This window comes from Pogona vitticeps, chromosome 3 (assembly GCF_051106095.1).
Source record: "Pogona vitticeps strain Pit_001003342236 chromosome 3, PviZW2.1, whole genome shotgun sequence".
Classification (NCBI taxonomy): Eukaryota; Metazoa; Chordata; class Lepidosauria; order Squamata; family Agamidae; genus Pogona; species Pogona vitticeps.
Genome location: NC_135785.1, coordinates 205600972 through 205625851, shown reverse-complemented (window position 1 = coordinate 205625851; position 24880 = coordinate 205600972). Strand labels below are relative to the sequence as shown.

Sequence of the window (24880 nt, the reverse complement as noted above, 5' to 3'; positions counted from 1 at the left end):
TCAAATAGCAGACTTCCAGGAAGTCACGGAGAAATGTATGTTACAATAATGTAATGCTCTTTTGCAGACTTTCTGTAAGAGGTATATTTCACTGCAATTGGGTTGAATCAAATCTTTGCTGCAAGTGAACAAAACTAAGGAAAGAGGGGGATCTAATCCTCTAATACTGTAATTTATTTCCTGAATGTAGAGCACTCTTAAACTGAGCTAAATATCAAATAGTCGTGAGCTTTGAAATAGTCAGATGTGGTCTTTTCCATTCTTAACCACCCTCACCCCCCATCATTTCCTTGAAATCTGGTTTTGAAAAATGGCTTCACAGACATGTAATTACTATCCTTACTATGCCATAGAGAAATGAGAGTGGGGTGGGAAAAGGGTTGGTGAGGGTGACGGATGTATCAGGCCACCTTCATTATGAGATGGCTCTACCAGTAACAGCTAATACTCAGCTGTTAGCTAGCACATTTCATCTATTACGGTGACACGGAGAACACAGGGGGAGATGAAAATCTTCAGCTGCTTCTGCTGTAATGGACACAAATTTATCGAAATGTCTTACCAGGGTTGTAAAAAAGTAGTGATAATATTCAGTCATCATTCCCATGGAGAGAATCTGTTGAGCAAGAGAGGAGCGTAAGGAGGAGATAAGCTGGAGTAAAAAGCACAACGCGAGTAATCAACAGCCTGTGTGACAAATCAATGGCATAGTGTCTGTAGCAAGTGACTGCACAGCTTGCATAGCCTTTGGTTGCTTACTGCAAGACAACACTGACATTCATGTGAAGCTGAGGGATATACGCCTAAATCTCTTCATACCTGGCCTGAGAGTAAAATTACTTTGATTACTATATGATGTGGAATAGTGGTGTACTGACACCAGGACTCACAGAGTTGAAACCACAGAACCCTTTTTTTTTTTTTTTTTTTTTTTGGAGCAGGGACTATACGGTCACTCACCCTCTTCCCTCTGAATTTAGCTGTAATCCTCACAATAGCTGGAGGAGAAAATTATTTCCTCACAAACAGTACATTGTTGCAAACTAACCCAGGTTTAATGGATTTGAAGGTGCTTTGGTCTTGAAGTTTAAGAGCCATTAGCTTTACAGAAAACATGTTCCTCATTTGTTGTCATGGATTAATCCAGCTGCCTGCATTTTTGGGTTCTCCTGATAGGGGTCAGCTATAGAGATTGTCATGGTAAGCAGACACACTTCCACATCTCCCCCTATATGTAAAACAGAAGTGGTAAGCTTGTTTCCCCTTCAGTCACCCAACAGCCAGTAGTCTGGAAAAAGGTTCTAAACTACATCCTTTGATCTGGAGTGAAGCAGAATGTGGTATCACTGTAAACTGCACAACCTTGCCTTAGTTCAAAAGGAGAGAACTAAACCAGAAGAGGCTACAGAGAGAAGCACACCAAGGCTTGTGAGGCCCTGAAACATTGCAGAAATATATTCTTCTGCCAGGCCTGCCAGATCCAGGGTCTCTGGGGCACTTTGGACCAGGCCCCACAAAGCATGCTTCTAGTTCAAACCCTTGGCCTCTGCTCCAGGGCTTATGTGTTGCTTACTAGAGCATCACATGTCCATGGGTTACTGTATGTGGCAGTGTCAGACCACCAACTTTGCCTCAAAAGACTAACATACACACAAACATACACACAGAGAAATGTCTATGCAGACATACTAGCCAGTCAGTTTTCTATTGACTACCCTCAATCCATTTCCTCATATTCCGTGTTAAAATGAAAAAATCAATGTTTTTAATGTTAAACACAATGGTGTGATGATACTTACCCAGTCTTAAAAGCAAGCTGAAAATATCCTTCTCTCTACAGAAATATAATCTGAGTAATAATGTTCCATTTGAGGAACAGAGTCAGTTCCAAACTCCAGATTAGCAAATAGCAGCAGCTGCCATATTAATGGTCTGTGTGTATATGCTAAACTTGTATTGATGTCCTGGGGTGGTCTCCCTCTGTGAGCAAGCTTTTAGTGTAAACGTATGGCAATAAAATTGACAGAGTAGCCAAGGACATTTTTTCCTTTAAAGAGTAAATGTCTGTGTGGAATTTATTGCTCAAAGGAAACACACACACACACACACACACACACACAGAGAGAGAGAGAGAGAGAGAGAGAGAGAGAGAGAGAATGAACAAACAGCATGAAGGCTCTTAATATAGTTCAGACTGATGTAAGCTAAAACAAACTATCTGAGATGCACTTAGATCAACTGACACGGTGATGCTAATTATCTGTTGTCATTTTAATGATGTAGGTGACAGCAGACACCAAAGCATGGCCATCACACTATTCCATATCAACAAGAAAAGCATAGCTTTCGAGTTCTGTTCCATTTTCAATCATATGCTTCTACAAACTCCTTCCTGACTGCACATGGTGCACATGCATGCTAGTCCATGATGCATCTCTTGAGTCCCATGCACAAATGTCCAGAGGGAGCAATTCTCTGTTACCTGCATCCAGAAACCCTTTCTTATACCAGTGTAATACAGATGTTATTTCATGGCACCTTTATGTGAACATTTGGAGCAGACCTCTGCTTGTGATTTGGGTGCCACTGTGAAAGTCAATAGCAAGGAGAGACAAGAGGGCCTTCTTAAATGAACAATGCAAAGAAATACAGGAAAATAACAGAAAAGGAAAAACCAGAGATCTGTTCAGGAAAATTGGAGATATTAGAGGAACATTTTGTGCAAAGATGGACATGATAAAGGACAAAAATGGGAGGAACCTAACAGAAGCAGAAGACATCAAGAAGAGGTGGCAAGAATACACAAAGGAATTATATCAGAAAGATTTGGATACCCCAGACAACCCAGACAATGTAGTTGCTGACCTTGATCCAGACATCCTGGAGAGTGAAGTCAAGTGGGCCTTAGAAAGCCTGGCTAATAACAAGGCCAGTGGAGGTGATGACATTCCAGTTGAACTATTTAAAATCTTAAAAGATGATGCTGTTAAGGTGCTACATTCAATATGCCAGCAAGTTTGGAAAACTCAACAGTGGCCAGAGGATTGGAAAAGATCAGTCTACATTCCAATCCCAAAGAAAGGCAGTGCCAAAGAATGCTTCAATTACTGTACAATTGCACTCATTTCACACACTAGCAAGGTTATGCTCAAAATCCTACACGCTATACGGATTCGTCGCTATGCGGAACAAAAAAGCCCATAGGAATACATTAAAACACGTTTAATGCATTCCTATGGGCAAAAAACTCACCGTTATGTGAAAATCCTCCATACGGCCACCATTTTCGCAGCCTGGTAAGTGAGGAAAGGGTGCAAAAACACAGCGTGTGGCCATTTTCTTTACCCGGCAGCCATTTTGGAATCACCAATCAGCTGTTGGAAAAACATCGTTATGTGATCATTGGTAAGCGAAATGCTTACCAATCATCGCAAAGCGATGTTTTACCATTTAAAACATTGTTATGCGATCGCAAAAACGATTGCAAAAACTCAATCGCTATGCGGATTCATTGTTAAACAAAGCGCTCATTATGCGGGGCACCACAGTATATTGTCCCCCAGCTTATTTAACTTATATGCAGAATACATCATGCGGAAGGCTGGACTGGAGGAATCCCAAGACGGAATTAAGATTGCCAGAAGAAATATCATCAACCTGAGATATGCAGATGATATCATTCTGATGGCAGAAAGTGAGGAGGAATTAAAGAACCTTGTAATGAGGGTGAAACAGGAGAGTGCAAAAAACGGCCTGAAACTCAACATCAAAAAAACTAAGATCATGGCCACTGGTCCCATCACATCCTGGGAAATAGAAGGGGAAGATATGGAGGCAGTGACATTTTATTTTCTTGGGCTCCATGATCACTGCAGATGGAGACAGCAGCCATGAAATTAAAAGATGCCTGATTCTTGGGAGGAAAGTGATGACAAACCTTGACAGCATTCTAAAAAGCAGAGACATCACCTTGCCAACAAAAGTCCAAATAGTCAAAGCTATGGTTTTTCCTGTCGTGGTGTATGGAAGTGAGAGCTGGACCATAAAGAAAGTGGACCACGGAAGAATTGATGCCTTTGAATTGTGGTGCTGGAGGAGGCTCTTGAGAGTCCCCTGGACTGCAAGGAGAACAAACCTATCCATTCAAAAGGAAATCAACCCTGAGTGCTCACTGGAAGGACAGATCCTGAAGCTGAGGCTCCAGTACTTTGGCCATCTCATGAGAAGCGAAGACTCCTTGGAAAAGACTTTGATGTTAGGAAAGTGTGATGGCAAGAGGAGAAGGGGACGACAGAGGATGAGATGGCTGGACAGTGTCTGCGAAGCAACCAACATGAAGGGAGGCAGTGGAAGATAGGAGGGCCTGGCGTGCTCTGGTCCATGGAGTCACGAAGAGTCGGACACGACTAAACGAATAAACAACAATGATGTGAAAGTCAAAGTCAAGTAGAGTCCCCATTTGTTCCATATGACCTTGTACCTCTGTTCCAATGCCTCTTCCCACAAAAGTAAGGAAGCTTCTCTTAAAATTAGTTACTCTAAGTGCATGGTACTAGAGCATTTGTAAGATTCTGGAGTGAGAATCTGTTATTCAGCCATTTGCTCCTATCCACACATGTAACAGCATCCCAAATCACCTGTAAGCTAAAACTGTAGAAAGCCAGTTGAGTTTGCTGGACCTACAACCATCACATCTCTCAGGTCAAAACAGATCACTAATCTCCTCAGCACCCCTTAATTCCCTCTGACATACTTTCTTCATGCCTTTATTTATAACTTCCTGGCAAATCCATAACAGATGGTGGTCTAATACAGAATGAAGTGTTCAGGCTGAGAATTAACTGGAAAATGTTGATGTCTTGACTCCCACTAATTTTGAATTTCTGTTCAAAAGTACCAATTTTAGAATGCTAAGAAGGTTCAGTTTTTGTTACTAGCAAATTCCTTCCACATAACTATCTGGCTCAAGGAATTTAAGAATAGCATAGAATGAACAGGATGTATAAGATCCGTCGATGGAACAGCTGTGTGATACATGTTGGCATAGATAGCACCAGCCAATTTTCTCCAGATTGTAGAGGTTACAAACTCCATCAAAGCAGTATTAGAGATGAATTCTATGTTGTCCAGGGCTTTACTTAATAACCTGCAATCATGTCTCCATTACAGAAAAAATTCAACCAAAATATCTTCGCTCTCTCTTTCAGTCTCTCTCTCTCCTGCCCCCTCCAGGAAAAACTCACTCATAATATTCTGTTGTATAAAGCCTTCGGTTTCCCAGACTATAATTATGTTGAAAATGCATCCCTCACTTTCTCAGTTTTGCTTCTACTTCCTCCTTTTGTCTGGATATGACAGAATAGCTATTCTTTGGTACAAGATGTTATATAAGGTAGAAACAACTATCTTAATCTGAATATAAAATGAAACCTCCTCTGGAGAAAAGAAAAGGATAATCTGGGAAGGAAAAGTGGTGACAGGCCAGATGTTTGAGATTTTTCGTCCATTGATTTATTTTGCTGTGTACCTGATAGGAGAAAAACAGTGGCTTATAGTAGTATTTTATGTCCCATGAAGTAAACTATATTGCCTGGTCTCGTAAACAGCTTAACCAGGATATAAAAATATAGGTTTATCACAGATCCACAATTTTGTTAACATTTAAGATAGTACAGTGATAACATGGGACAGCTCAAGATGCTGTGCTAGAGCAAGAAGAATGTATGCCAGAATGTATGCTTGGATGGGAGCTAGAGAAGGATGGTTTTTGGACTCCAGTACCAAGAATGTGCCAGCCATGTGACCACTGGCAATGAGGGGCTTCTGGGAGTTTTAGTTCAAAACTGTAGTTTTAGAAAAGGTAGCCGTGTTAGTTTGTGCTAGAGTGTCAGGCAAAATAAATAGATAGATAAAACAAAAATAAAAAATAAAGACAAAAACATGGTGGCACCTTAAAAACTAACTTTAATATTTTTTAATGTGACCTTTCGTTGACAAGTCCACTTCATCAGAATTTTTAAAAATCACAAATATTCTCAATAATTTGTTCTAACCTGAAATGCACAGTTTTGTAAGAATTTGATTTGAGATGGAGTTATTGATATTTGTTTACAAATATGAATATCCCAGGCCCAGCAGCAACTAATGCAGGTCTGGCCTCCAGAACTGGCCTGTCCACTCCTGCACTGCCACACCGCTCCTGCATCTCTCTGCTCAACTGGCCACTCCAGGCAGTGGGTGGGATGATGAGTGTCCCTGCATGGCTCCTGAGTCACCAGCCGAACAGGAGACAGAGGAGCCACTTCTGTGATTGCCAGGAAGAGTAGGACGCTGGTGGCATGGTGGTGTGTGAGTGGACAGGCCAGTTTGGGGGGCTGGAGTTGTATTAGTTGCAGCTGGGACTGGGGTATTCGTAAATGAATATGAATATGCCCATCCCTGAATCTGATTAATACTTTACTTTGAAAATTTGAGGAAATACTCAAAATGTGAAGCATAATGGCATTTTGACCTAGGTATTAGTCTAGAAAGGGAAAATCTAATTGGTTCATTTAATCATACAGTATATGAATCATTTGTGATTTCTTGAATGTACAGTCTTCTCAAATTTTGGATTATCATAAATTCTTGGTGGATCCATTGTGAGGTGGCACGAGGAATGCTGAGTTAGCTGAAGGCTTAGGGTGTGATCACATGGTGAAGTAGGCTGCAATGTGGACCACTTGTCAAGTGGCTCAGTGTGGTCTATTTCCCAGAGAGCACAGTATGTATGGGAAAATGTACTTTAGCCTGACCTCAATTTGTGCCCTGTATAGGGCTCCTACTTAGGGAAAGCTTGAGCATTCACCAGTATACAGAATAGCCTCCTTATGGGAGATTGCTATTAAAGGAATCCTTTTCAGTGTGATCTGGCCTGTGCCTTCACAGCCTCATTCTCTGTTGTCCCATTCTCCAGAACTTTCTCAGTTAACAAACAGTGATATGCTTTCCCAGACATTTCCTGATGTGAATGCAGTGTACATGAAAAACAATCCTTAACTGTGTGTGTGTGTACACACACACACACACACACATATATACATATACATATACATATACATATACATATACATATACATATACATATACATATACATATATATACATATCTATCTATCTAACACTGTATCTATCTATCTATCTATCTATCTATCTATCTATCTATCTATCTATCTATCTATCTATCTATCTATCTATCTATCTATCTATCTATCTATCTATCTATCTATCTATCTATCTATCTATCTATCTATCTATCTATCTAGTCGTGCCCCGCTTAACGATTACCCTGTATAATGATGAATGTGTTTCATGACGATGTTTTTGAGATCACAACTGCGATCGCAAAACAATGTTTTAATGGGTTTGGGTTTTTTTTTGCTTTGTGACGATCGGTTCCCTGCTTCGGGAATAGATTCTTCGCATTAGAACGATCAAAACAGCTGATCGTCGGGTTTTCAAAATGGCCACTGGCTGCTAATAATACCTCCCCACTGTTTTTAGGAGGCATTTTTAGCAAGACAGGCAATCGAAAATGGCCACCGTATGAAGGATCTTCGCTAGACGATTAGGTATTTCGCCCATTGGAACGCATTAACCGGTTTTTGATGCGTTTCAATGGGTTTTTTATTTCGTTTGATGCCGTTTTTGCTCTACAGCGATTTTGCTGGAATGAATTAACGTTGTCAAGCGAGACACCACTGTACATACATACATATACACACAAACACACAAAACAGTTAAGGATTGTTTTTCCTATACACTGCATTCATATCAGGAAATGTCTGGGAAACCCCAGAGTGATTCAGTTTGAATACAGCATATATTCATACTTCCTTGAACTATGCACCAGTGTTTCAAAGCATAGCTATAATTTATGGCCAACAAGGATTTCTGTATCAGGTTGAAGGAATCGAGTAACACCTGATTCATACATGTAGCCTAAAATGGTTTTGCTGACAATTTACTGAGTTTAGTGGGCAGACATAGTGTTTCATTTGATGATTAATTCCAGCAGGTAATAATTGTATGTGAAGTTCACTCTCACTGAATCCTGAAAGCAGAAGGGCTCTTTATATATTTTAGTTATAGTCCCAAATATCATTTTTTTCAACTCTACATCACCATGCTGATAGTATTGAAAAAAGCCTGATATAAGACACATAACTGAATGACAGTAGCAATTTACAGTATACACAAGTGCTTGCCTATGTGATATGCAATGCATATATAATCACATAAAGGTATATCTATTAATAATCAAATCCTACTAGAGGGTGCAGAATGTTTTCAGAAAGGCTATCATTCTGTATTACACAATATAAATCTTCAAAATCAATTCCAGCATTATGATCTATGTTTTTTAGCTATTTTATTGTGTAACTGAGGATTTTCTCAGCAGACACACACATCACTCCCAATACTACTAATCTGAACAGGGTCTTTAAAAAGCATTGGCCCAAACTTGCACTTTAGGGTAGGGAAGATATTGTCTGATTGCGATTCGTTCTTCCTTTAATCTCAAATTTCACGAGACTCTAAAAAACCCTTTCCTCTTCCACAAGGAAAGGTGGCAACATTTTAGGATGCTCAGCTTGGAAAAATGATGAGTAAGTAGAAACTTAATAGAAGTGCATAAAATGCATGATGGAAGGATAGGGCTTCCTCCCTTTCTCTTTAAAATGATCATCCACTGAAGCTAAATGCTAGGAGATCTTGTGAGAATTCATTCCAACAAGATGTACTGATGGCTGCCAACCTAAATAGCTTTACAAGGGGACTGGAGAAACTCATGGAAGGTAAACTCATGAAAGATCAAAGGTTGGCTATATATCATGCCCAGTAACAGAGATGGTATGTCTCTGCCTATCAGTTTCCGAGGAATGTGAGATGGAATAGTCCAGTTCCACTCAGATCCAGCTGGTGGTTTTTTCTGAGGAAATTGGCTGGTAAGTGTGAACACAATGTTGGATCTGATAAGAATAATAGAATAAGGGAGTTGGAAGGGGGCTGTAAGGCCACATCCTGCTTAGTGCAGAAATCCCAATGAAAGTGTTTCTGACAGATGATTGTCCATTTTTTTTCTTGAATGCCTCCAGTGCTGGAGTGCTCACCACTAGACATGGGGAGATGAATACAAATATCGGCACACAGGTGCCTGGCAAAACTGGACCCTCCCCCAGAACCAACCAGTCCACTTACTGCTCACTGTGCAGCGTGCACAGCTGGAATAATTTACACCAATCATGGAAATAGTCCACCTGGCACTTCCCCACCTCCTTGTGCTGTTGACCACTATGTCAAGAGGGTAGGATATGAGTCTCTCTACTCAGCCTGGGCAGGGAGGCAGGAAAGTGGCCACTTGACTGCTGCTATGATTAGTGTGGTGGGAATGACAACAGCTGCATGTGCCACAGGGTGAGCAATAAGTGGACCAGCTGGTTCTGGGGGGAGGGTTCAGTTTCACCAGGCACCTGTGCTGCTGATATCCTTATTCGTCTCCCCTGGGAGACGAATGCAAATATCCAATGTCTACTCACCACCTCTCAAGGTCATTGGTTCCACTGCTGTATTGCTCTAATAGTTAAGACATTTTTCTTGACATTTAGCTGAAATCTGGCTTCCTGTGACTTGAGCCAATTACTAGATGCCCTGCACTCTGGGATGATTGAGAACAGATCCTTCCCTTTCTTCACATCACTATCTTTCAAGTATTTGAAAAGTCTTATATCTTCCCTCAGTCTTTTTTCCCCTCAAGGCTAAACATGCCAGTTCTTTCAATCTTTCTTCATAGGTCCTAGTTTCCAGGACCTTGATCATCCTTGTTGCCCTCCCCTGAACATGTTCCAGTTTGGTGGCATCCTTCTTGATGTGTGGTGTCCAGAACTGGATCATACTAATAGTATTCTATTCTCTTTAAAGTGCTCCTCAATAGAGACAACCTAACCATTGCCATCTTTTAAAAACAACAAAGAGGAAGCTGCCTTCTTGTCTGTCTATTTGTTGCTGTCTTCTCCCTGTACTGAAGCTTACATGCAAGTATTGAACCTACTGGCGACACTATTAGGGAAATTCTGGGATCTGTAGTCCAAAAAAGTAACTTTTACAAACTCTGATCCATTGTAAGGAGGGTTACAAACAGAAGGACTGCTTAGCAGTGACCTTAACCCTTCCACTGGTTCTGTAGAGATGCTTGCAGAGATGTAGACATTTCTTTTTGTCTAAGATATGTACAGGAAACACCTTGCTATTGAGAAGAAATGCTCAGTGCTGCGATTGTGAGTGAAAATCTAATCCACCTGCCTGACAATTTAGCACTTTTCAGAAGATGAAAAAAAGGTGGCATGAAAACAGAGATAGAAATAAACAAACAAACAAACAACCCCAGTTGCTTCCCCCTTACCTGCTTAAGGATTTCTGCTGCTGTTTCATGTGAGCAATCAAATATCACATAGAACTCTTTGCCTTTCTTCATCTCCTTGAGTAAAGGCCGGGCATCTTTATTCCCAGAGGGTAACTGGCGAATTTTGATTTTAATGTTGTATCTCGAAGGGGCTTTGATGAGTTCTTGAAGGCGAATTAGACCTAGAAAATGGCATCAGATTGTTCAAATGACTGCTTGGGGCAATGAATCCTCACTGTCATTTAGACTCAACATTTAATTTCACCATTCTATAATATGCTTCACATTTACCCCATATAAAAACTTAATGTGCTAGCATATCATTTATTAGATCCTTCAGTGGGGGAAATTTAAGGAGTTATTTCTCCCTTTATGGGCACATTTACCAAGGAAACATACAGACCTCACATATGTTTAAAGATTTTTCAGCATGGAATTCTCTTCCTGCTCCCCACTCTGCCTTGCCTCAGATTACAGCTACTGTATCATTATGAAAAAGGTCATACAGTGTGAATATTGTGGTAAATCTGACTTTTTAAAAAAAAAATCCTCAAATCAGTACACAAGGAAACAATAAAGTAAGTCAATCAAAGACTTCATATATTATTTCTCATAGAAAATCTACTAAAAACTGAGTGTTGTTATGGTTGGAAGTAACCAGGCGATTTTCAGGCAGTGTCTATTTGAGCAGGAAGGTGAGAGACGCTGCCACATAGGGGTGTAAAGGCAGCCCAAATTCAACAGCCAGTGTTGAGACAGGAAACACAGAAATAGGATGGACTCAGTGCAGGTCACAATCCAGCAACGGGTGGACATGTTAGATCGGTGGGCACAGTATCTATGAAAAAGGCATATCAGAATCATGAGGAAGGGATATGGAATGAGACATAAAGCAGGGAGCAGAGGAAAAGGAAGAAAGAGAACCAAGTCATAACCTGGATTTTCCCCCCCCAAAAAAGTACAAAAAGTACTTGTTATTTTGCAGCAGCCAGATGTTCACTGATTACATCATTGTATAATGCATCATTAATGCACTGCATCCATCATTAAAAGAACTCGATAAAAATGCAAGGGAATACTCTCCAATTCTCTCTTTTAACCAATTCTGATATTATATCTGGGATCATATACGTAGTTAGTTCTTCCAGTGCTACATAGGCTGCCTCTTTTGGCAAGAGAAATGGCAAGGAATTGAACTCTGATCTCTAGCTGACTGCGCTATCCTGCCAACAACATGGAGTTAAACGTACTTGAGATATGGTAGTGTTGGAACGATACAGGCAGTACCAGTCAAGTGCTGCAGAATTAAAAGGTAGAATAAAAAGGTAAATTTGCAGCATGGCCCTATACATGTGTGCTCAGAAGTAAGCCCTATTATATTCTGAGAGGTTTACTCTGTAGTAAGCATGCTTCTGATTACATCCCAAATTGCATCTGAAGCATAGGTGGGAGATAAGTTTGCCAGTATCTATAAAAATAAAAGAGAACACGTGTATTTTCACCATAACCCCAAAAATGTGAAATCTAGACATCTAAAATGCAATATGGATACAAAGGAGATCCCGGAAGAAGAACTAATCATGTACAGTATTTCATTTTATCTTTAGAACAGGAGCCATTAATTTTAGTTAATCAAAATTGGTCTTGAGCCTGCAGCACTATGCTTAGCCACTAGGTGCCAGCTTTCCCTGACCAGGGAAGACAAAACGTGGAGATACTGTGTGGGGTGTATTTTTCCAAAAAGGTCTACTGTGGTGCCTCCAAATCCTTGACAGAGCGGGGGGGGGGGGCTGCTGCATAGTGAGTGTTAGAGGGGAGAGTGAGCAGCAGAAAAGAATTGGGGTGGAAAAAGAGAAAAACTAGCTAGGAAAAAGGAGAAGAAGAATGGGTAAGAGAAGAATCTGATGGGCTTTCCACATGTAATCCTTTTCACATTTTAAGATTATCTGAGTAGGGCCTTCTCTCACTCCCATCACCACCTCCAAGTTGGGGAAGATCCTCCCCCATGAAGCTAGGCTGGCTTCCTCTCTCTCTTTTTGGCAGCAAATAAAAACATTTTCATTCCAACAGGCTTTTGGAGTTTTAAATCTGATTTTAACATAGCTAGTTGTCCTATGTTCACTGTGAATATGTCCTTTTAATGTTTTAAAATGTTTTTATATGATGATTTTAATGATTCTTTGTTTAATGATTTTTAAGTTGTTTATATGTTGTTTTTAATTCGTGGTGTGTGTTTTTTAAAGTTTAGTTTAGTTTATTGGTTGTTCTGGGTTTTTCGGACTCTTTGGCCATGTTCTGAAGGTTGTTCTTCCTGACGTTTCGCCAGTCTCTGTGGCCGGCATCTTCAGAGGACAGCAACCTGTGCTCTGTTTAGTTTAGTTTAGTTTTTTATGATTTGTGAGCCACTTTGAGTTCCACTGTTGGAAGAACGGTGGCACATAAGCACAATAAATAAATAAGAAACAGATAAGAAGAAAAGGAAAGATACCAAGCACCCAAGTAGGCACAAGGAGCGAGGTTTCTAACTCACATGAATCTGGGGCTCCTGCTAGTTTCAAATATACAAGACTGCTTATTGTCTACTTAGTTCAATAGCTATATGCAAATCCTCAACCTACAAAAAAAGGCATGTGTGCTTTCTCACCAATTACATATGAAATTTCCCCCCCTTCATATACACATAGAGACATGGACACAAGCCTCAGGTGTTTTCCAACTAAGCCAAAAGAAAACAGGCTTTAAAAAAAGATTCTGAATTAAATGTAGACTCACTTTTAAGCAAACAAACCTAAGCCCTCTAACAATATTGCAATCACAAGAGCAAAGCCTGAGCAGGCTAGTGTGACAGAGCAGTTGAACTTACTTAGCATATCTGGCACAAAAACTGCACTGCTACTTTCTTTCTTTCTTTGTATCAGAGCACTGCACACTTTAAAATCATGGACATATATGAGATATATATAAGACTCAAACAAATTGAGTGGGTGTTAAAATGATTAGACTATTTTGGGGCACACTATTTCAATAGTGTTATCTCGGCCATTTGCTAGATCTTCTTTTGTAAACACTGTGGAGCGTAAATTGCATGCACATAAGTGCTGCATTGACTGAATTTCTCCACAGTCATAGATAATTTATCTTGCATCCTAGTAGCCCCATTTTACTTGCTTTTTCTTCTATCTTCCCACTTTGCTTCTAAGTCTGTTAAGTGACTTCCAGGTGATCCAACTTCAGTCTGGTCCTGATGAAAGGCACTCTTTGGCCTTCATTCCTTTGGTGTGTAGTTTTGGCTCTCCATAGGTTTAGCCCAGTCCCTTCTGCTTTAATATTTAGAGCTTGGGGGATGCAGAAAACTTGGGGGACATAGAATATGCCTCCCTGAAGAGTGGAAAGCATTGCGAGTGTACTCGGGCATCCCTTGGGCAACGGTGTGCAGCCAGCTAATCCTTCGTATCCAGAAGGAAACTGAAGAATAAAGCAGCATAAAGTATCACCCTATTTTCTCTGATGTGAAGCTATTGGCTTTTGCTTGAGGCTTCACATTGCACTGGGAAAACTGACTTTCTTCTTTGGTAGACTGATTATCCCCTTCCAGTTTTAAGCACCCGTGAACTAATACAGAATACGAACCATTATGAGTATTGGAGTGAAAATTGTGGCAGCACTCTACAAAGCACATTCTGGCTGGAATCTCAAATGACCACATTCAAGTCCATGGGCTTCCTGAAAGGACTGTTTTATTCAGTGATGAGAAAGGGAATATATGCAAGTTGGCTGTAAATCCACAGCTTGGCTGTGTTACGCACCATAGAACCCTCTTGCCAAAGGTGCTTCTTCAGCCACTGTGACATAAGTTACATTAACAGAGAAAAATGGAGCTCCAGGCACAATAATTTCAGGTGTAATTTCTGTTTACTGATAAGAACTCCTTGGCTCAAAATGATTCCTTTGTCAAACGGTGTCCTACAGCAAGAGAAAGTTCACACTGCAGCCGCTGGTACGTTAGTTGGAGAAAATGGAGTTGATTAAGGGGAATGTCTGACCTACAATGGATAGTCTGAAAACACATCCCACTTTCCTCATGTCTGTAAATAAGGAAAAGGAGAAGAATACACCCCTTGAAGAAAAGTTGGAAAAACAGATTCTTTTAGTCTCTCTTTTTTTCACTCTCCTGTCCAACACCTTGAAGATGAAAACACTGAGGATCAAACCACACATCGCTTTTAAGTGCAGCTACAGCTGATCTTTTTCTTTATTCAAAACCAAGCACAAGAAAATTGATCTAGATCAGGAACCATGTGTGTGAATAGGTATTTTAACACTTTGTCCCTACAGCAGTCCTGAGTCAGGTTGGTGGTCTCAAACTTACAATTTGCATGGGAAAAAAAATAACATCCATTCACTTCATTTCATGTCAGCAGAGGTTTTTTTTTCTAAGCATATTGGAGACACCGTGGTTTGGGACCAAAACAGCAGCAGCCATACAGAACAGGCTTTTTACCAGCCAACATTATAAGAAAATGCAAAATAACTTTAAAATGGTGGGTGAGATGGTGGTAGGCTAAGTGACAAAAAGCGGACTGACTGCTCCCCACAGATATAGATTGAGAACTCTTGGTGGGGGAGGGGGAGAGGGAATGGAGTGGAGTATCCTGGGCACATACAATTTATTAGAATATGACACAGCAACATTTTGTTGCAAATTATACTTGTTCAGTAAAAGACAATAAAATATTTTTAAACACTTGATGATGTTTACCTGTACTGTCTTCGTACACAACTGTTATAACCTTCCAGTTGTAATGGAGCACCAAGTCCAACACTGCCCTACTGATGGCTGCATAGTCTGGGTAGAGGTTGATGTAAAAGGAATCTTTATTATCCACTGTCGGATGTTTCCATCGGGTCTGTATATGTGGAACTTCAAGTGCATTGCAAATCGATTGTACTGCACTGACTGAGGAGCTGTGGGATGGTCCGAATAACGCAGCGACCCCAAGAGCAAGCTGGTCACATGCTGTGAGAGGGAGAGAAGAGAGGGAGAGAGAATTGTGATGTCTAAGATCCATTTTTCTCTTCTCTTACATCTTCTAAGCTGAGAAATGCAACAGAATGAACGACTAAATTGGTGGAAGGGAGGTGCATATGCACTTGGGAAGGAGACCTGAGCACCAAAACAGTAATAGTATTTTCAGCCATACAAATGTGATGCCACTTGTTTACAAAAATCTATATTTTACATTCAAAAATGGCTCCCTTTTATTACCTTCAAATAGGGATTTATATAGCTTTAAATCCCTCAGTTGGGATGGTGAGACATTCAGCAACCCCACAGCTATTTGATCAGCATAAACTGAAAGCCTTCTGTAGTGTGATTCATGGCAGAAGGAACATAAATGTATAACATTTCATTGCAACAGGCAATATACGGATTTTCAAGCTACCCTTAAAACTGCTCTCCAGGGGTATCGTCATTCATTAATTTCAGGCCAAACATTCACAGAGGATAAAGGATACTATAACTGATAGTGACAGTTTCCAAGCTGCAAGGCCTATACATGTTATATGGATCTTTGATGAAAATAAACGGGAGATTTGTGAATTATACAAATGCCAATATTAATTATGCATTGGATAATTTTAAATAAACTGCTATAAGTGCAATAATTGTAATTTAAAATAGCACTGTATACATTGGATCAATGAGAAAACTATATTCCTGATGCTGAAAGAAAGACTTAATCCATTTTATTATTCTGGAACTAACACATATGACTTTATTTGCATTTGCTGCTTCTTTAATGATCAAGTATAATTTCTTAAAGAGCAAAGGAGAAAAACTGTTTGTAATGTTTATTGAAATATCTAAATATTAATTCCAGTAGCCCAAACATAGTTCAAACACAGTATCAGAACACTTAAAGGCATCTTTGTCACATTAAGGTGGAGTGGATTAAAAGAGAAAGAGAGGGTACATACGTAGATTTCCACAAACACTGTATGAAGTAAGAAAACAAAAACTGCTAAAACACAGAGCCAGGAAAAATGTACTGATAATATCATTCTAACCTAATATATTAAGATTAAAGTAATAATACACAACTATGAGGTGGGGCTATAAATCTCTCTCTACCCAAAATGAACACCTCCCTGCATAGGTTCCACCCGGTGCCCTATCCTCTCCCTAGTTCTCCTCCCTCACCTTTTCACTCCTCTTGCCTTCCTCCTCCCTTCTAAAGTGTCCTCTCCCTTCACTGCACCACCATCACCACACCTGGAAGTGTGAGAGACACAGGCAGAGTGAAAGGCACTGCTACCGTTGTTACAACAACTCTTCAATTCTGCCACCATCTTGGGCATCAGCATTCCTTATTTAGGCCTTATTCAGACCTTTTTGAGCAGAGCTAATGCTCTAGTCTGAAGGGCTGATATCAGTCCTCTAAAAGTAGATATGGAAGAGCAGAGAGAAATGAGCAAGAGCAACTTTTTCGAATGGGATAGGAATGATGTGCATGAATAAAGGAAAATTCACTTAAAGGAGTACAGAAATAACTAAGAACTCTAGGATGCCTGCAATTTTGGTTCAGATTAAAATTATCTGTCTGTGGACCAAGAGGATTAAAATACCACATTAATATAATAAATATAAAAATAATTGCAACTAAAAATAACTGTGGTGACCCCCCCAGAAAACACTTTGTGACACCCCCCCCTTGGGGGTCATGAACCCCAGATTTGAAATCGGTGAATTCAATGCAGAGGAAGAATTTGTGTGATTGTACATCACAACTTAATTGCTACTCTAAATGTATCACACTTCTCCACAGCTTCCTGAAGTTGAAAAATCAGCAGTACTGTAAATACGTATGGAACTGCAACCTAGGTATGTGTTGGATAATCTGTCAGCCTCTACCTGTAGCAGCTGAAACTATAGTCACAGAATGTTAATTGAGTGAAATAAGTGGATTTTCAGTTGTCTGTCAGGATCTGGTACCTTGTCTGTTTAAGAGTATTAAAAGTACAGAATGTTACCTAAAAATTCCCCTAAAAGTGTAGTACTTTTAACCTTGTAGCATGAAAATATGTTTATGGCAATCAGCTTCAGCAAAGCAAGGTCACTGAGATCATAACAGCTCTTTGGCAACCACCTGTTTTGTTTTGTGTTCCAAGATATAAAAATGAGATATGAAAATAATAAATAAACACATAACAGCTGCAAATAATTGTTTTGAAAAAGTATGATGTATGTTTGCTAATACTTTTGCCTTGAAGCAAAATTTATGGCTGGCAAGCAGAATATGTAGACAAGGCCATTGAAAAGTCATCGCTACTTTACAATACTGTACAATGCAAAGTATAAATGCTGCTTCCTAACAGAATAGATAACCACAACCTAAAATATAAATAACTGGTGATTTCTCACATCTGGATCCATGAGGAGCAGCAGTTGTGAGACACATCTTATCTACTGAGTTTGGTAAGTCATAGGCACCAAAAATCAACAATGAGATTTCCTCTTTAGATTGGGTGAGATCTGCTTAGAAGTTTTTTCCTAAACATGCTTAGAGCTAAATAATGTGTTTTTAACTTTTAAAATGTTTAAAAACTTTCCATATACTTCCAAACACTTACATTGCTTTTTGCTTCTTACAATTTTATTCTTACAAATGTTGGTATATTCTCTACCTTTATAGGCTATAAGCTCTTGTATTTTTAAGAACGTAACTTAAAACATTCTTTCTGCTATCATTTGCAATTTGTTCTATATTCTGATGTACTGTATTTGCTTACAACTCAAGTTTTAATAGCTGCCTCTTTTTACAAGTTGTAAGGATGGATATTAAATTATGTGCCTATAGTTTTATATAACTGTATGATGTTTGGATTTTAAATTATGTGCCCACAGTTTTTCTGGAAGATGTTTGGAAGTTATAATGACTCTGAAGTAATTTTATATAATGAAATCTAGAACCAATGTAGCTAAATAAAACTTAAAATTATGACAAGTTGGAGTTGCCTGGAGTTATTGCAACAAGGAAAATACTGATACTGAGATATCCAGATGAATTTTGAAATGCTTGCCAATGATTGTCTTATTTAATTCTGGAATTAACCCTTTACTGGTTCACAAATCTGGTGGCAAAGGCTTCTGGGAGTTTAAGTCCAAGAACAGCTAGGGACCAGAAAATAGTTGCAAACCACTGCTCTGCATCAGTGGTCCCCAACCTTTTCTGAGTTGCAGACTACTTGTGGGGGTGGGGTCTGTTTGTGGGGGTGTGGAGCACCCCGTCACTCACAGGTGGGCAGGGCACGCTCACAGAGGGGCAGGCGATGCTCATGTGCATGGGCAAAGGGTTGGAGTGCACTCGCGGAGAAGTAGGCGTGAATGGGCAGAACACACACTCATGCACGAAGGGCAGGGCATACTTGCTGGTCGGTGGAGCGTGCTCACATGCATGCATGAAGGGGAGGGGCACTCTTGTGGAGAGGCGAAGCATGCTCTCAGGTGGGCAGGGCACCCGTGCGTGCAGGTGACGGGCCATGTGTGCGGGTGGGGTAGGTGAGGGAGTGCATGCGTGGGGTGACTGGGAGATCTGTCTCTGTGGCCTAATCCTGCCATGGCCACAGACCGGCATTGGGCCATGGACCAGGGGTTGGGGACTCCTGCTTTACATAATAACATTCACAAAAATGAATGTCTCCTTGCAAGGAGATTATACTCTACCCTTAGAATGGAAGTGCAGAAGGAGGAGGTGAAAAGCAAGAGTTAGCAAAGGATGTGGAGTACAACATGGCCATCATAAAGTAGTTATATCCTGTTCTTGTAGAATTAAAAAAATTTTACAGCTATTTAATAAATTGTTCCCCAGGATACTAGACAAACAGGCATCTAATTCATTCATCTTTGTTTAAAACAACAGTGCATGTCTGACACATTGTCTTATCTAAATGAAGACTAGAAGCCTGCCTCATCTGTCCCCACTTGGGACACTTGGTTTTTCTTAGGCACAGCTAATCATTCACCTCTTCACGTTCTACTTGACATACATCATATAAATGGAAATTTATCTCATGGTCTTTTGCAATAAGGACTGATAACATTTTTTCTTCGTTTTTTAAAAAATTAATGGAACTACATGTGGCACTGAAGCTATAAATTACTAAGAAAAAAAAATCAAGATGTGATTTGCAAATTTATTTGCCAAATAATAATCTCTCATTTCTAAAATTTTGAGTATCAAACAGTTTTACAAGCAATGAAATTTATTAACAAGTCTGCCATGCTGCTGCTGACATTATTATTTAGATCTTACAATAAGGCAGTATACCATTCTACACTGCAAATGGCAATGTTCAATTTTCTTCTCTATTACCTTTTAACATAAACATTATTTTGGACTGTGGGGCGGAAAACATCTCTAGATTAAATCCCATGTCATTCCTTCCTAATGCAGCTGTAGTGAAATAAATGAAATACAGGTTCGTTGTGACAGAAAGGTGCCACTGATTTCTAGGGAGCTACTCTAGATAGGACTAAAATTGGATTTAATCCGCTAATTTTAAGGCCATATACCATTACAAGTGGTGCTGCCAGAAATAAGGTTCCATAGTAACAAAAGAGAGCAGGTTCTGAGTGCATTTTATCTATACTTTTCATTGGTCAGAAGGGCTTGCTTAAAATATTTTACAAGAACTCCCGCTCGGTGAGGTAGGAGTAAACACAAGGTTAATAATCAGTCTGCTCTCTCAAAATGTTGACAGTATGTCTGTAATATACATCAATACACACAATCCTTTAAGAATGCTTATAAATTAAACTTTGAAATACTAAATAGCCCACACTATAGACAACCCACTAATTTTCAAACAGGGAAAAGGTAATAGTTTGATTTTCTTTCATATTCTCTTAGTATCACTGAGCTAAATATTAGCAAAGAAGATCAGCTCAGTGTTGTTCTCTGGATATTTCAATATTGCGTCCAATTACCGCCATTTCAAATCTTATATGAAGCAAAGAAACGACTCACTTCACAGTTGAAGAAATATGATCTGGTCAGAGATTACAATGGTGAAAACCTAGCCTATCTAACACTCCCTTAGCTAAATTGAGCCTCAGGCTGTGAAATTAACAAGCACAAGTAAAGAGAGCAACTTCACAGACAATGGGCAGAACTATAAGGAGCCATTAAAATGCTGAGCTAGTTACCTCGTCTTGAGGCTTCAAAGCTATCAAAGAGGTTAATTCTCTGGATGTCATAGGTTAATGTGGTATTAGGCATCAGTGTTCTATTTCTGTTAATGTTGGTGACTGCAAACTTGAATGCTAATTCTTCAATATTAAGAGGTTCGTTTTCCACAGTTTCAAATATTCCTCCTGCAAAAGGGAAGAGAAAAGAGAGATTGGAAAGTTAGTGAAAAATGGTCACAGGTTAAATTAATACTTAACAAGCTTCTAAAAAATCTAATTACAATATATTTTGAAAAGAGGAGTTTAAAATTTATGTTACATTATTACTAAAAGTTTTACCAGAATAAAGGGGAAAATGTCAACTTGAATTTACACCTCCCCTTCCCTGTTTTGAATTTTGGAAAGAAGGAAATAAGCTGCAAGGGTTATTGAAAATCCAGTTTCATACTCCAACCTTTCTACTTGCTTTCCCTTTCACTCTTTTTATACTCTCATCTCCTTACTCCTTACACTTTCTTTAGCTTACCATACAACTCTCAGTTAGGTTGGGCAATGCAGACCTTGCAGTGGAAGGGAAGAAAGGGGATTAAGTGGTCCAGGTTATAATCCCAGCCGTGCCTATACATGAAAATAGTGAACTCCTTCTGACTACCCTATGCCTAGGAAAACCTGGAAAGAGTCACCATAATTCAGAAACTGATTTGAAGGCATGTTGTTATGGGGTTGTGGTTGTACAGTTCATTGGTTATCCTGTCACTTAGCAGTAGCTTTCTTTCCCTGTAGTCTCCCATATTTGACTAAATTATCACAGGAAAATGTTGATGCAAAATCCTTAAGCTAAACAATAATCAAATTTCCCAATTACACTAGAAAAATTAAAATTATTAATTATTATTTTCATTTGTATTCTGTTCTTCAGTTTGAAGACACTCAGAATGGCATGCATGAGAATACAAACATAAAAGTTAAGTAGCAAAAAATTTCATATTGATTATAAAAATCAAAATACTTTACATTCCCTCCCAAATGCCTTTAGAGATGTCATACCTCACAGGGATTCAGAAAGAGGATTCCATAGCATAGGGACAGCAACAAGAAAATATATTTTCCTAATATATTCAACCCACAAAGTAATTATGGATGACCTCAAATCAGCACAAGGCTCATATGGGAAGAGGTGGTCCAGTGGGTATATGGAACTCAAGCCATGTAGGGCTTTAGCGATATTAACCAACATGTTTAATTGAACTTGTGAAACCACTGGCAGACAACACAGCTGGCAAAGTATAGGTATCATATGTTTATGATAGGAGCTTTCACAGCTCTTTCAGAAATAAAACCCAGATTGGAAATGGGGCTGGTATTTAATGTCTGCAGTTTGTTGCTGTTTTTCACAGAGACTTTTCCGTGCTGTGTGTACTTGCAAGGATTCTGTACTAAACACACTTTTGCTTTTCACAGGTTAAAAATCACCAACATGGCATTTCTTCCTCCTTTCTGGTGTACATGGGAATATTTATTTATTTATTTATTTATTTATTTATTTATTTATTTATTTATTTATTTATTTATTTATTTATTTATATCCCGCCCATCTGGTCTATGTGACCACTCTGAGCGGCTCACCTTTTCAGCAACTAAGTAAAATATCAATAACTGTTGTGGGAATATTTATAAGGTTCTACTGGTTCTTTGGTTAACTTCTGCTTAGATTTCCCCTGTAGTACCTCATTTGGAATACAGTACCAGCTACTGGATTATGCAGTGAAATTAATGTCAGTCAAATCTGCTTTTTAATGTACATCACATTTTGCTCTCATCAGTTTTTCCATGATATCTGGAAGATTTATATCTACCTATTCCTTCCAGCCATCAAGAACCATTTGACAGCTCTGCTGTCATTCTGTGCACAAACCAAGTACTTTCTGTTCCTACTATCCACCCTCACCCTGCCCAACTGTGTTGAAAAGCACTTCTAGGCAGTAGAGCCCTGCTTTCCCTATAAACTCAATTAATATAGACTACCTAAACAACCTGCCAGACTAAACACCTACAAGCCCTTCAACTGTTATGATTTATTGGCTGTGTTCTGGTGTGGCTTATAATGAAGTGAGCCTATCCCGGTTGTATCTTCTTTGCTGTCTCTCTCCTCCAGTGAGCCCATGAAGATGAAAAACTTCCATGATTGTTTTCGATTAAACAATGTTGAGTGTGTCATCCAAAAGCTAAACAGGGGTCTATCTTAACTATGGTTTGTTGAAATAAGCAAGTTTCATAATTCATGGTTCGAAGCTGTCTTGTTTGAAATAAATAATGGCTAATGGTGACAATATTCAGGTGTTTGGATATCGTGTCATGTTGTGGTTAATTTTAAAAAAGCTTTAAAGCTTCTGCTCAAAGTTCTATTGGGGGAACTAAGAAGACTGAAAACTTGAAGTCTGTGCAATTAAATTTCTGCTATGAACATCGTTCTGATTTTTTGGGGCCAGTTTGAAACAACTTGGTTCATACCAATTTCTAGTTCTATAAAATCCACTAAACTAAAACACTACTTTTATTCTACCACTTCAACTTTGCTCTTTCTTCCATCCTGTGACCTATGTACCTAGACTATTAATTTTCAGTTATTTAAAAAACTGAACACAAAGAACACTTTAGGAGCTTTCTTGCAGAAAGAAATATGTTTCGAGTATTTTTCTATTTGGATAACGAATTGCTCTTCTGTTCCAATATTTACTCAGTATTTCACAAATCTGTGGACCCTAATGCCTCAACTGACTGTGAAATAGAGGAGTAAAGTGCCAGCCTTGATGGAGAACCCATAAAATGCCCCCATAAAACAAGGTATTCTGCATTTAGGTAAACATAATTAGTGTACATTAGAAATTAATTAGCAATAGCAAACAGTACTAAACTCAACCGATATAGAAAGGATAAAGGAATAAATCCTTAAATGTATGAAGGAACTCTGAAAGTGGAAGACAGGGCAGATCTTCTGAAGAATGTGCTCTATGATGAAAAAAATAAAAATAAAGCTAAGCCCTAAGTCTCCTAATTCATTGCCTTGAAATAAAATGATACGTCTCTTCCACTGCCCCATTTTGCCAAAAATCAGAAGACTGAAATCCTACCAGAACAATGTCCAGTTCCTATACATAATTACTCATATACCCCACTGAATAAAAACACAGATATCTTAAAGTGCAAACAGGAGTACATTCAAGATTGCTGTTGTTACATGCCACCAAGTCACCTCTGACTCATGGCAACACTATGAATGAGCAATCTCCAAAATGTCCTGTTCTCAACTGTCCTGCTCAGCTCTTGGAAACTCAACCCACTGGCTTCTTTTAGTGAATCAGACCAGCTCATTATTGGCCTTCCTCTTTTCCTGTTGCCTTCAGCCTTCTCTAGCATTATTGTCTTCTCCAGAAAATCTTGCTTTCTCATGATGTGCTCAAAGTAGGAAAAGCCTCAGCTTCAATAATTTTAGTCTCCAGAGGTAGCTCAGGATTGATTTAAATATTCAAGGTTATGCACAGAATATTAATAAACACAATATTGGAAACAAATAAGCACTGTGGTACCTGAAATACTAATGGATTTTATTTGTCATAAGCTACAGATTTGTCATAAACTGCACTCAAATGTATGGAATGCAGCTTCAATAAGCAGACATTTGAATACACACATGGTGCATTGGATGAAGTGGGCTGTACTCCATGAGCATTTATGTCAAATGAAATATGTTAGTCTTTAAGGTATCATAATGCTTACAATTGTGATTAGTATTCATGTGCATCAATCATCTAAGCGTAAACTCGAGTATTACCTGACAATGTATCTTGAAATACAATATACCTTTGGAAATTTATAGTGAGCACTAAGTTGCTCAAATCCAATTTCTACTTCAAAATAAAATAAAACAAGAGTGTATAAAATGCATTTGGGTGCAAAAAGGAAAGAAGAGAGTGGTCTGGAGTATATAAAGCACTTTTATGGGATTAACTCTTACATAAGTTACCAATGTTAACTCTTGGAAACCCTCTTCTTGGGATTGTTTCTTTATTTAATACAAGTTAAATTACTAAGAAGTATTCTTAGCAAGGCTTTTGTTTGTTTGTCTGTCAACCACGAAGAAAATCTACAAAGGATATTAAAATACTCATATTCTTGCCCTATAAAGGAGATATTTGACAAACATTTTGCATTTCAGTTGCATTAAGTGGACAAACATAGATATATCCCTG

The 24880-nt window shown here is 39.0% G+C and overlaps 1 protein-coding gene across 10 annotated transcripts in view; it reads right to left on the bottom strand.

The window, feature by feature from the left end:
* GRIK1 (glutamate ionotropic receptor kainate type subunit 1) overlaps positions 1–24880 on the bottom strand; it is a 174519-nt gene that overhangs the window by 69002 nt on the left and 80637 nt on the right. For all 10 annotated transcript variants that reach the window (XR_013542877.1, XR_013542879.1, XR_013542880.1 and 7 more), the window contains exons 2-5: positions 20649–20816; positions 15201–15458; positions 10442–10623; positions 563–616 (exon numbers count right to left, since the gene is read on the bottom strand). Coding sequence is in view for 6 of the 10 variants with exons in the window: in XM_072994072.2 (XP_072850173.1) it covers positions 563–616; positions 10442–10623; positions 15201–15458; positions 20649–20816 (662 nt within the window). In the remaining 4 variants the exon portion in view is untranslated. The remainder of the gene's footprint in view (positions 1–562; positions 617–10441; positions 10624–15200; positions 15459–20648; positions 20817–24880) is intronic.